Source organism: Heterodontus francisci, chromosome 9 (assembly GCF_036365525.1).
Source record: "Heterodontus francisci isolate sHetFra1 chromosome 9, sHetFra1.hap1, whole genome shotgun sequence".
Lineage (NCBI taxonomy): Eukaryota > Metazoa > Chordata > Chondrichthyes > Heterodontiformes > Heterodontidae > Heterodontus > Heterodontus francisci.
In genome coordinates this window covers 84,375,669-84,389,980 of record NC_090379.1, presented here as the reverse complement: position 1 = coordinate 84,389,980, position 14,312 = coordinate 84,375,669, and the positions used below count along the sequence as shown (strand labels likewise).

At 41.8% G+C, this 14,312-nt stretch overlaps 1 protein-coding gene across 2 annotated transcripts in view; it reads left to right on the top strand.

Annotated features, from left to right (window-relative positions):
* fmn1 (formin 1) overlaps positions 1 to 14,312 on the top strand; it is a 578,693-nt gene that overhangs the window by 317,606 nt on the left and 246,775 nt on the right. For both annotated transcript variants that reach the window (XM_068039414.1, XM_068039415.1), the window contains one exon: positions 3,394 to 3,482. In XM_068039414.1, coding sequence (XP_067895515.1) covers positions 3,394 to 3,482 — 89 coding nt within the window. The remainder of the gene's footprint in view (positions 1 to 3,393; positions 3,483 to 14,312) is intronic.

The following is a 14,312-nucleotide window of genomic DNA, read 5'->3' as shown; positions in this document are numbered from 1 at the left end:
ATTCCTGGGTATGTCCTGTCTCACCGGCAGGACAAACCAACCAGAGGTGGCAGCACAGTGGTATACAGTTGGGAGGGAGAGGCCCGGGGAGTTCTCAATATTGATTCCAGACCCCCTGGAGTTCCTTGGCATCAAGTTAAAGATCGGGAAGGAAACATCCTGCTGATTGCCACCCACTGCCCTCCCTCAGGTGATGAATCAGTACTCCTCCATGTTGAACACCACTTGGAAGAAGCAAGTAGGTCCATCACCAAGAGTGGCTCATTAGCACCACTTCTGACTGAGCTGGCTACGTCCTGGAGGACATATCTGCCAGAATGGGCCTGCGCTAGGTGGTGAGAGAACCAACAAGGGAAATACCTACCAGACCTCGCCCTCTCAAATCTAGCTGCCGCAGATGCATCTGTCCGTGCCAGTAGAAGTGACCAACACACAGTCCTTGTGGAGACGAAGTCCTGTCTTCACTATCAGGGTATCCACCATCGTGCTAAATGGGATATATTTGAAACAGATCGAGCAGCTCAAAACTAGGCATCCATGAGGAGCTGTGGTCCATCAGCAGCAGCTGAATTGTGTACCACCATGTGTAACCTTGTGAGCCAGCATATCCCTCACTTCTCCTTCACCATCAAGGCAGGTGACTAACCCTGGTTCAATAAAAAGTGCAGAAGAGCATGTGGGAGAAGCACTATGCGTACCTAGAAATGAAGAACTAATCTGGTCAACTATTACATAGCATGCAGTTTAGGCTATAGTTCTATCAGCAGAGCTCAGCAATCCCACAACCAACAGATCTGGTCAAAGCTCTGCAACCCTGCCACATCCTGTTGTAAATGGTGATGGACATTTAAGCAACTAGGGGAGGCACCATGAACATCCCCAGCTTCAACAATGGCAGAGCCCTGTGCATGAGTGCCAAAGACAAAGCTGAAGCTTTTGCATCAACAATATTCTGCCAGAGGTGCCGAGTGGATGATAATCTAGATCTCTTGAATCTTCCACTAACAAGATATCAGTCTTCAGCCAATTCAATTCACTCCACGATATCCAGAAACAGCTGAATTCAGTGGGCAGAGCAAATATTATGGGCCCCAACCCCCCAACAGTAGTGCTGAAGACCCATTCACTGGAGTGATTAATGAACCTAGCCAAGCAATTCCAGTCCAGCTACAACATAGGCACCTATCTGACAAGGTGGAAAATTGCACAGGTATATCCTGTCCAAAAATAACAGGATAAATCCAACCCAGTCCATTGCCAACCCAGATAAGTGAAAGGAGGAGCTGTTACAGAGCTTTCAAGCAGCATCTACTAGGTTGAGGGGAACAAGTTAAGGGTGATGGGGCTTCTGGCCTCATGCCAACATGAGCTGCTGAGGGCCACATTTTCACTGCAAGCATTTGGTGGCTCCCTTCCCCACCACATCACAACATACCATGCCACCGTGAAGGAAAGAAAAGAACAGAGAGGGTTAAACAGAAGAGCACAAATAGAGAGCAAGCAGAGTTAAACAGAGAGAAGCTGAAAAGAAGTGAAAGAGAGAGAGAGAAGCAGAAGAGAGACAGAGAAAGAAACAGCAAAACAAAAAACATCAGAGACAGATACGACAGACCCATGCTCCTACTTAACATGTGCAACACCATGCAAGATCAACTAGTAATATACTAAAATCTTATGTCTGTGCTCACCTTCTGTCAGCTTTTTAAATTATACATACCAATGTCTATATTTCTGATGGCAAATGCCTTTGTAATCTAGTTGTGCTATAATTGTGCTATCTGTCAGTGGCAGAATTGCAGCAGAATGGAGGCAAAATTGGCAGTAAGGCCTACCTTTGCATTCTTACTTAAAGCTGTAATTCCTTCCACCTGTCCCCCTCCATCAGGGCTGCCACTCCCATGCAAATGAAGCGGGGAAAAGGCTAGACTTCCATCCTGTTTCCCTCCAGTTCACTAGTCTTTGATACTGTCTGGTGCATGCTGGAAGTAATCCTGGGGTAGCAACACGGCCATGATATGTTCAAATGGAGGGAGAGGACCATTTCTGTCCAATGAGCTTAGCTTTTTCAGTCTCTGTCTCATTTGAATCCTAAAAAAAGAGTTTTGTTTCCTCTTCAGAGCTCTTCATCCCCTTTAAATACCCAGCCATCTGTTCTACTGCTACAGTCCTGCTTTAACTATAAACAATGCTATCATTATCAATATTATATGAGGACCAAATATATGACTTTAAAATTGGAACGAAATTATAATTATGCTCTTAGATTTAGTTATTCCCTCCCCTCTAACCCATTTCATTTGAAGACGATGTGATGCCACAGTTGATTGACTAATAAAAAGATTGAAAGTAAATTCAAAAGATGTTCATTTGATGATTTCTTATTTTGTGTCTGTGAGCTCAGGAACCTGTTTGGGACTTAACTCTTCAGCTATACATCATTTTCTTGTTGATGTGCACCCAAAAGCACTTTTCTGCATTGATGCAATATGGCAGTGTAACTGTAGCTTTAAAAATTAAAAAGAATATTAAATAGTTTATAAATTGCTAAAGTGCTTCTGACCAACCAAACAGCACCTATGCTGACCTCAAGTAACTCTAAAAACCAAATGCCTGGAAAGTTGCATTTTATAATCTGAGAGTCTTCTGTCCTTGGGGCAATCTTCTTTTCGCAACTTTTAAAAACATCCTTTATGTGCCATCTTAACCTCTCACTGTTCATCATCAAATCATTAAATTAAAGTAGAATCCCATAACATATTGCTCCTGTTTTAGTATAATTCAAATAGTGTGTTGTAATTGTTATACTGTTGTCAAAATATTCCACTCATTATAGTTCATCAAAATTGTAATAGGTTACAGTCTGTTCCAAACTGACATGATTCATTGCTTTTTGATGTCTGTTGAGACGGGAGTTGGTGATAGGAAGATGGAATGGAAATAGAAAGCCCTGAAACACAGAAGCAAACCACAGCCAGCTATTTGGAGATTACTGGAGTCATGCCACAATCCATGCATAATAGAACAATATTATCCAATTATGAAATCGTAATTTACTGATCATTAGACTTATCTTCTTAAATGGACAAAACAATTATTTTCGAGTACTTTTCTCCTTTGTGCCAAAGCTGCTCGACTAATTTCACACCGTTCTAGATTATGGGTGGAAGTGACAAAGGGTATTCTGGATCCAGCGGTAAGCACTACAAAAATGTTATAAAATTGGGCATATGTTTGCTGCTGCTATCTTCTGAAGCATATGCCTTCCTAAAGGGCCTGCTTCAGTACATACCCAGTTCAAACTTTGGGCAGATAATACGTTTTACTGGTTTATTAAATGTACTTAAAGTCATGTAATTGTTGAATAATCATTTTAACTATGTCCCTGCGTTACAGAGAGCTCAGGCAGAAGAACTGACAAAGATATGCAAATATTATGAGAAGTCAAAAGAGGAAGAAGTAAAACTCCTGGATAAACCAGAGCAGTAAGCAATTTATTTTTGCTGTACTAATTAAAACATTAGAGGGAAGGTTCTGTGCTTCCAGCAGGGAGCGGCATTCATAGGGAGCATCGGTTGGAGAATCAGGCTATAATATTGTAGCTCCAGCTCCTATCTGTGCTCCATGCAAGTATAACTTCCGCATTGGGATAACAGAATCATGGCTTGTATATGGTCATCAATAGTATTGTTGAAATATAAGAGCAAGATAGCTAATGTCTGTTATCTGGTAAAATAAGAACAATGTATAATGCTCAGTGCACAACTGATGGATATACAGCTAATAAAAATATTGGGGGAGAAACCTTGTTAAGGCCCAATTAATTCCCCAAACATTAAACGATGTTTCATGATGGGAATCATTGGATAAAGAGATTAATGTGCTCACCGTGAAGAATACTTCCTTAGGAAAATGACTAGACATTTAATGTAACTCTGGTTTAACACTACAATTGATTTTAATATCAGCTTGTTTACACTTCAAAATCTAAGCATATTTATTGTGATACCAAATACATATTTAGTCATTTTTATGCTGTATATTTTCAATTATTGTGTAATTTGTGCCACAAACAAAACCTATTATTGTTCACTAGTTTTTCTGCACTGATTAGGCGAGTTTGACAATGGGTAATTTACAGTGAATAATTCGGTCTTTAAAATTATCTCAACTGGAACCTTACGTCTTGTATAAAGCCGTCATAATGTAACTATTATTTTTGAAATTTATCATTTAATTTGTGACTATACTGCATTCAAAAAATATAAAGAATATTTTTTTTCCTTGTTGTAGTCTTAGCTATCTACTGCATTGCCCTTTCTTATTGAAAGTGACACAATATGGCTACATGGGAGTGATCAGTAAAGTGTGTATGAAGGGGAGATCATATAATTCTGATTGGAATGGTCTTAGAATGACCAGCATTGTGTTTAACTAATGCTGACCTTATCTATCATATGTGCAAAATAATTCTGAAGAGATTAGCTTCATGAGCTAAAATGATTGTTTTCAAAAAGTTCCAAAGGGTAAAAGAGATCTTGCTTTCCCTTTCAATCTTTCTTTGACCCAATGAAAATTTAACAATATGAAAACTTTTCTGTAGTGTAACGGCAGAACATGTATTACAGAGGGTTAATGATTATCTGATATTTATGGCAGGGAAACTGTATGACATTTATCCACAAAACTACAGAAATTTAAATTGAGAAATCTAGGTATAAATGAGGAAAAAGTAATAGTAATGGAACAAAAGCATTGCTTATCTTCCATAGTGGTTGTACAGGACATTCCTTCATGGAACATGGGCCCTTGGCTAATTCCTTTGCATTTATAGTGGAATTTATGAATGCTACTATAATGGTCGTTAGAAATGAGTAGGAAGCTGTACTATATGTCACTGTGCCTTCTGTTTCTCGCACCATTTTCTTTCACCACACTTGTGACTCTTTGCGGATGTTTCTATCTAGCCACATGTTTTTCTTGCTCACTTTCCCCAATCTCTCTCCCCTTCCACAATTCTGTGTCTCTCTGATGTCTGCCTGTCTGTTTGTCCACTAATCTTCCTGTCCTTGATTTTCTGTCTTTCTCTCCATGTCAATTTTGTTTCTGTTTGGATGTTTTATTTCTGTGTTGTGTGATGTGCTGGTAAGCATCAGGTCTCAAGTTTGGGTTTGGGTGCAGAGTCGAGATGAAGGTGTAATGGGAAGGTCAGGAACAATGGTTTGGTTTGCAGTCAGGTGCAAGTTTGGTCAGAAAGAGGAGCAGGGAGCTTCCAGGCCAAGCAGTTGTGAGAAAGGTGTAGGTTGAGAATTGGTTTGGGGCAGACATTGGGAGTCTACATGAGAAAAGATGGAATTGAAAAAAATCAACCCCAGCTCATAACCAGAAATCTGTGGAGCCAATGGCCCAAGATAAAACTTAAATCCAATTTGTCAAGAACTACCAGGCAAAGTCAACTGAAGACCAAAAGATAAAATGTGATGACTTGGTGGGGCACCCAGCTGGAAAAAATATATCTCTGAGAACTTGCAGGAAAGACTCCACAGGTGAAGAAAACATTTCAAGGGTCAGTTTCATGGTGGATCAGGTTGCCAATCCTCAAGGATTGTCCTGAGTCTCCAGGAATTAAAGATTATTCTCTTGGATAGTGCTAGGTGTAACAGAGAAAAGTTTTAGCAGCATTTTTAAAAAATGAGCTTTTTTTCTTGAAGAGTTTTGTTTTTTGTGACTGACTGGGAGGGACAGTTAGAGAAAGTCATGTGACAAAACTGCAGTGTACAGCCAGAATGGTGGAAAAGGTAGCAGGCGAGGAGTCCAAGTGGGAACGGTAACATAGTGGTAATGTTACTGGACTAGTAGCCCAGAGGCCTGGACCAGTGCTACAGAGACATGAGTTCAGATCCCACCATGGTAGCTGGTGGAATTTAAATTCAATTAATAAATCTGAAATAAATAGCTAATCTCAGTAATGGTGACTATGAAACTACTAGACTGTCGTAAAACCCCATCTGGTTCATTCACGTCATTACCTATTTGTGACTGCAGACCCACAACAATGTGGTTGACTCTTAACTGCCCTCTGAAATGGCCTAGCAAGCCACTCTGTTGTATAAAGCGGCTGCAGAAAAGTTGAAAAAGAACCGTTTGGACCACCCGGCGTCAACCTAAACGACAACGACACAGTTGACCCTGCAAAGTCCTCCTCACTATCATCTTGGGTCTTGTGCCAAAATTGGGAGAGCTGTTCCACAGACTAGTCAAGCAAGAGTCTGATGTAGTCATACTTACAGAATCATACCTTACAGAAAATGTCGCAGACTCCTCCATCACTATCCCTGGGTATGTCCTATCTGATCGGAAGGACTTATGGGAATTGGTGGCACAGTGGAATACAGTCAAGAGGGAGTGGCCCTGAGAGTCCTAAACATTGACAACATTGAAGTCTTGTGGCATCAGGTCAAATCTAGGCAAGGAAACCTCTTGATGATTGCTACCTACTGCCGTCTCTTATATGATAAATCAGTGCTGCTCCATTTTGAACATCACTTGGAAGAAGCATGGAAGGTGGCAAGGGTATAGAATCCACTCTGGGTGGGGGACTTAAATATCCAGCATCGAGTGGTTTGGTAGCACCAGTACTGACCGAATCAGCCGAGTCCTGAAGGACATATTTGCCAGACAGGGCTTGCGACAGGTGGTGAGAGAAACAATAAGACGGAAAAACCTACTTGACCTCACCCTGTTGCAGATGCATCTGTCCGTGAAAGTGTTGGTAGGAGTGACCACCGCACAGTCCTTGTGGAGAAAAAGTCCCATCTTCACACTCAGGATACTATTCTGGACAGGTGGTAAATGATGCGGGTGGCTTCCACTTTTCACCTCCCAACTGTTTGCAGTTAGTGTTTGTTAAAAATGTTGTGTCAGTCCCTAAGTGTTCTTTAGCATCAAATAAAAAGACAAATGACATGTTTTCTTGTAGGTTTAAAAAAAAGGGAGGTTAAATTTTTATTTAAACAGCAAAACCTGAATTGTTCACAATCTTCACCCACTCACACATTCATACACACATGCATACATAAAGATAGATAGATAGAAGGGAAAGGGTAAGATGCAATTCAGGTCCCAATTGATGTAAGAGTTCATGATTCACAGAAACCTGTTGAATCTTCTCAGGAGGGAAGTCTTTTCAAAGGTGCATGTTTGCAGTCGTGGAGTTGCTGAGGTGTTGTAGATTTCTGGTGGTTAAAACTTCAGTCCAGCAGCGGTGATCACCTTTTAAGTTCTCTACTGCAGCAAGTTGAAGTATAATATCAGCAGCAGGGCTTCTTCCTTATCTGATCTCACAGCATTTGGCTAGAACTAGCTTTCTGTGTTCTTTGCTCAATCTCCCCTCTCTCTCCAGAGGGCTACCTATTAAGGTAAAATTCTTATCACATTTGAGTCTGTCAGGTGATACAAGGTTCTGTCCCCTGGTGTGACCACAGAATGGTCCAGGATATGGAAACCATTGTCATCTGGATTGGGACCGTTCTGTTACAACTTCACTGTGTGCCACTTCACACCTACTCATCTTGGTTTGACTGTGGAATCAGTCTGACAATAGAACCTTTGTTAGTTCATTCCTGTAGATAAGAATCATCAAAATGTAATGGGCTCCTCTCAATTTCAATGGGTTCTCCTTCAAGCTAATTCGGACACAGTTAATGAGATTCATCTTTGCAGACAGGCTTGTTTATTGACAGTACAGGAGGGGTCACTTAACCTCTACTCCATTTTGTCTGTGGTGTAAATGTGCCCACTTTCTTGTCGTTCAGTTTAACAGTTTTTTTAATTTCGTAATTTCTTCAGTTCACTTTTTATTTCATCGTGGCTCCTTCCGAGTATAACAATACCCTCTATCCTATTGTGTGGTACTACCACCGTGCTGAATGGGATAGATTCTAAACAGATCTTGCAGCTCAAAACTGGGCATCCATGAGGCACCCTGGGCCATCAACAACTGTAGAATTGTATTTAGCCACACTCTGCAATCTCATAGTCATTCAACCATTGGTTCAGTGAGGAGTGCAGCAGAGTAAAAATGAGGTGCCAACCTGGTGAAGCTACAACACAGGACTACATGTATTCTAAACAGTGGAAGGGCATGCAATACATGGACAGAGCTAAGCAATCCGACAAGCAATGGACCAGATCCAAACTCTGCAGTCCCACCACATCCAGTCGTGAATCATGGTGGACAATTAAACAACTTATGGAAGGACGAGGTTCCACAAATTTCCCCATCCTCAATGATAGGGGAGCCCAGCATGTCCATGCAAAAGACAAGGTTGAAGCATTTATAAACATCTTCAGCCAGATGTGCCAAGTGGATGATCCATTTTTGCCTCCTCCTGAGATCCCGAATGTCACATATGCCAGTGTTCAGCCAATTTGATTCACTCCATGTGATATCAATAAATGGCTGAAGGCACCGGATACAGCAAAGCCTATGGGCCCTGACAACATCCAAGCTATAGTACTGAAGACTTCTGCTTCAGAATTGCAGCGCCCCTAGCCAAGCTGTTCCAGCAGAGTTACAACACTGGCACGTACCCAACAATGTTGCAAGTTACCCAGGTATGTCATGTCCACAAAAAGGAGAACAAATCCAATCTGGCCTGTTACCGATCCATCAGTTGACTCTCAATCATCAGCAAAGTGATGGAAGGTTTTTTTTATTATTTGTTTCATGGGCGTCGCTGGCTAGGCCAGCATTTGTTGCCCATCCCTAATTGCCCTTTAGAAGGTGAGCTGCCTTCTTGAACCACTGTAGTCCATCTAGTGCAAGGACACCCACAATGCTGTTAGGGAGGAAGTTCTATGAATTTGATCCAGTGACCGTGAAGCAATGACAATATAGCTCCGAGTCAGGATGGTGTGTGGCTTGGAGGGGATCTTGCAGGTGGTGGTGTTCCCACGTGTCTGCTGTCCTTGTCCTTCAAAATGATAGAGGTCCTGGGTTTGGAAGGTAATGTTGAAGGAGATGTGGTGAGTTGCTGCAGTGCATCTTGTATATGGTACACATTGCTGCCACTGTGTGTTGGTGGTGGAGGGAGTGTATGTTTACGGTGGTGGATGGGGCGCTGATCAAGCTGGTTGCTTTGTCCTGAATGTGATGAGCTTCCTGAGTGTTGTTGGAGCCGCACTCATCCAAGGTAAGTGGAGAGTATTCCATCACACTCCTGACCTGTGCCTTGTAGATGGTGGACAGGCTTTGGGGAGTCAGGAGATGGGTGTATGTTGGATGTAACAGGCTGTGCCTCATCCTCATTCTCACCCTTAGGAATCTTGAAACCACAAGACGTGCAAAAGTTGAAAACTGCTTCTATCTTCTGACCACAATATGGGCAAAATTGGAAAACTATTGGAAAATCTGGGAAACCACAGCTCACATTGCACTTCTTTTTGCAAGATTTCTTCCAGTCACTGTCTGAGGACTGGAAGGAGATAGTGCTTGGCATCGCCCGATGCCCTGGATGGTTATCAAACATAGGTCACTGAATGTTCACAGTCCTGTGATAGCAGGTTTGAACAATATAGAAAAGTTGGCATTTCCAATTAGAATCATTGTAACAACACTTAATTATAATGGATTTGAGACATGGTGTCAGGAATCCATTTTAAGCAGTAAGCTGAACATTGGTCGGAGTTATCTTGGCATGCCACTTACCCTCATACATGCGCCTCAAGATGTGTACGGGTAATATGTTTGCACTGGCACCTGTGTCCATTTTGGCCCAGAGCAAATGTGTGCCCTGTTTTCTTAGACAGGAAAAATGAATGGATGTAAAAGCTTCTAGCGGAGTAATTGAATCAATGTGCTCAGTAACATTGATGACATGGAATATCTGTTCCACTTCCTCACTCGTGCTCCTACTCTGATCTTCAGGATCAATAGTGTTCGTGTCAGCCGCTAATTCGTGGATGAATCGGTTACGTCGTGACGGAGAATTGCAAAGCTTGTCAGGGTGCGAAGATGTCCTGTGGTTCAACTAATTGTGTTCAGGACTCTTGCCCGCAGTGTCTGTCTTGCCTTTGCGACATTGTCTTTTCCAATGTCCTCTGACACTGCATGCTTTGCACATGGAGTTGAGTGCTGGACAGGCTTTAGGCAAATGTAAAAGCCTGCACCTTGTACATGGTGTTTTGGATTTGGAATCCCTTTTCGGTGCACCTATGGAATTTGTTACACATAGAGATTGAAGGCTTTGTTGATCTGTGATGACAGACTCAAATTTGTGGCCATCCTTCAATAATGTGTCAACCGTATATTCTTTGGGTTTGTCCAAAAGATCGTTTTTGGTAGAGTTCCACTGGTGTGGATGCAATCACAATTTTAGTAATGCAATCTGCCAGGTCGGAGTCAGTAAAATCACACTCTCTGCCTTGGGCAGAACAACGACGGACAAACTGGTCTATGGATTTGTTAGGCTGTTGTCTGAAAGACATGAATTTAAGTCGGTGTACTCGAAAATTGAGCCTGAGGCATAATTGGTCTTCTAGAGTGAACCTTTTGTTCTTCATCATTAAGACCAGATGTGTTGAGACGATGCAGTCCTTCATTGCCATTAGATATGTGCATCATTGCTGCTTGCTTCTGTGGATCATCAGTGGCAATGTCATTGAAACAAAGCTTGCCTCTCTGCTTGAAAAGAAGAAACTCTGAAAGCAGATCAGGTGCTTTCTAATTAGTAGTAGGAAAAAGTGTTTTCATGATTGACATACAGAAGAAAAGATATGCTATGAAGGCAAATAGTAGAAAGACTTGCAGTACCACCTCTGAACAGACTTGGATGGTATGGTGCTGTCTTCTGCAATGAAAAATAAAAGTAGCTGCAGTTCTACTAGTGAACTGGTTTGGAGGTTGTGGCATTGTCTTTTGCTGTGGAGACTTGTTGCAATGCCACTAATGGACAAGCTTGGAGGTTGTGGCGCTGCCGTCAAATTCGTATGCTTCTGGATTAATCCTGCCCAAGAAGGGTGGATTTTGCACCAAGAAAAATCAAAGGCCCAAAAGTGTAATGGCAATTTTCCCTCGAAAAATAGCAAAAATGATTGCTCCACCTGAAACCACAAAGTAGAAACTCTCCTCCGTTCTGTGTTTTAACTCCCCCTACCGAAAATACGCTGATTCTGAGCTTGATCTGCAGCCATGATGGCGCTGAACCATCCGACGCACCTGCAAATGTACCGGGGTCTGTTACCCCTCTACAGCGTTCACTTGCCCAGACTTCCTCAAGTTGCTGCCGATAAGAAACTGACCTCGGTTATGACCGAGGCTGAAAGAGTGCACTGTTTATTCTAGTCCCACTTCTCCACAGGTTACAGCATATATTTTAAATTTTCTCATTTACCGATACGGTTTATCATAAACTCTATTTTTCCCAGAATAGAACACACTAACCAGGTTTCTTAAATGAACAACAAAATGATCAGTTTATTATAAAACAAGTCTTAACCAGCAGTGAAGTAAAGCAGAAACATGCAGATTGAAATTTTAAAGTCCCCTTTTACCTTAGCCCCTTTTACACACACACACACACACACACACATCAGTTAACCGGGGAAAAAAAAAGGGATTTTTATTCAGAGCTCTGTTACAGACAAAAAAAAACACTTGGGCTGAATACTTGCTTATTCCTGAAGAAAACCGCAGATGAGATATATTGTGTTCCAAAACTGGCATACAGTCTAACTTCCGAGTGCACGTAGACAGGTCACTGAATCCTTTTAGAACAGTTCTTTTCAGGCGGCATTGAGGATTAATTTAGCAGGCATTTCTTCAAAGACAGCAGACGAGATGAATTGACACAATGGACTTCTCAGTTTTTTTTAGAGAGGTGCTGGAAAGCGAGCTGGGTTGTGGTCTTCTTCCTTGACACTTCTTCAGTAGACTTGACTTTATCTCATTCCAGAAGGTAAAACACACTGACACTACAAACAAAAGCTTGTGAGTTTGCTGCCCTCCCATGTGCGCACTGCTGCTCCCGAGCTTGTCCTATCAAGGGGCTAGCAACTGACATCTCTGCCCACATCTTCCCTTTTTACCAGGGTTTCTGTTCCATTTTTAACGAGTCTTGTGGCAACGAGTAACCATTGTTGCCAACACAGTTCTTTCAACAGTGTCCCCTTGATGACTCTTTTGAAAAAAACTGATCCAACATTTCTTCAGTTTGACTATGAATTCTTCAAAGAATATTTTTAACAAAATAAATAGAATCACTTCCATAACACCTCAGAATCGCTTCCATAACACCTCACAATCCTCGTGTTTATCGAGTCAAGAGGAGTCTGCATCCACCCGATTTCACAGCCCTAAATGAAAAGAAGCTTACCCAGTTGCTGCTGACTGCACTGCTTTGAAGCTAAGAATGCTTGAAATGTTGAGGTGTTGGAGAACCAGATCATTGCTGCCGTAGTCTGATCTTCCAAGAGGAAAGAAAACGTGTGCTCTCTTCAGAATTGTCTGAGTCTTCAAAGATCTCACCACTGCCAACATATTGCACGCTGTTGAACCTCTGTGATAACATTGGCTTTACACAAAGACTGACCACTCCCGATGGGATCAGTAACACAATATTGTGGGTTCTTTATTGAGTACTGAGAGAGCAGCTAATACACTCAGATGTTCACTGTTGAGGTGTTTTATCAAAACTGCTAAACACTCAGAATCATGTGGTTTGATACATCATAGCTCTTACATGACTAACATGATCTCGTATCTCTTAAAGGTGTACATACACAACATCCACTAACTTAAACATTCACTCCTTCCACCACCAATGCACAGTTTCGGCAGTGTATACCATATATATGATGCACTACAGCAACTCATGAAGGCTCCTTCGACAGCACCTTCCAAATCCGCGACCTCTACCATGTGGAAGGACAAGGGCAGTAGATGCATGGGAACACCACCAACTGCATGTTCCCCTCCAAGCCACGCACCAACAATATCACTGTTCCTTCACTGTTGCTGGTTCAAAATCCTGGAACTCCCTTTCTAACAGCACTGTGGGTGTACCTACACCCCAAGGACTGTAGCAGTCCAAGAAGCTAGCTGACCACCACGTTTTCAATGACAGTTAGGAATGGGCAACAAAGGCTGGCCTGGCCAGCAACAGTCACATCCCAGGAACGAATAACAACAATGTCCAGCTTATACAAAAGAGTAGCTATAAAGACAGGGTCAGTGCAAGGCCTACACCAGGCAGCCCAATAAATGGGGAAATGTAAGTCTGATGTGAGGGAGAAGTGGAATGGCCCTCACCCCTGAGGGCTTAGTATCTGTAGAGGAGCTCTTTGGTTAGAAAGAATCATATGGGAGCAGAGGGTGGCCACTTGAGTTTGGGACATTTACCTCAATAAGAATGGAAAACAAATTTTAAATTAAAGCTGACAGCAGAAATGAAACTTAAATCAAGCATCAAAGTGAACATATCTTAAATGAAGATAAAAATTAAATTAAAAAACAAATTCTTTAATTAAGAATTATACTTGTCCAGTGGTATGCAACTGAGTGACAATTCGAAATTGAATCAATTTCAGCACATATCACAAACCCACCCAATTAGTGTCGGTGCATATTTACAATTTTAGCTGGTGCTCATCTGTCTGAAGTATGGTAAAAATGTCTGCTCTCCTGAGCCTAACCTTAACGCCCCAAAAATTGGTCATGATGTATTAACGTGACTATGAGATCTCCAATAATAAACATTAGTTTATGTATTATTCAAAAAGTATGGTTATGTTTGTAAAACAATATTCAGCAAATTAAAAGAAAAAAGGTTCCAACTGACTATAGGATGTTTGGAATCCTGATTGTTCTGACATTGATTAAGCCACAGGAACTGAGCCTTGGCTGCAGGAGCCTCTGATCCAATTAGTTAAATGTTCTTGAAAGCAATAAAGGTTTAAAGAAATCAAAAGAGCATTCCTTTCACTTGTTATTGTATCACAAAGGGCCAGATTTTGTGGTAGAAATAATGATGAGGCAATCAGCACTCACCATTTAATGTGTAAATCGGACAGCAACTTCCAGTGAGTGCACATACACAATTAAATGCATAAATCAGGGAGTTGCTGTCTGAGATGCCCTGCTGCTCAGAAGCTACATGATAATTGTATTACACCACAAACCAGGCTGGGTTCTCGCAGTGTGCAGTGATGGTATGTTGGGACAGAGACACCTGTGGACCAAATTAGTCAGAATATATCAGACAAGCTGCAGGTACCAATCAGGAGCCCCGATGCAGCTGAAACCAGTTTCACCCCAT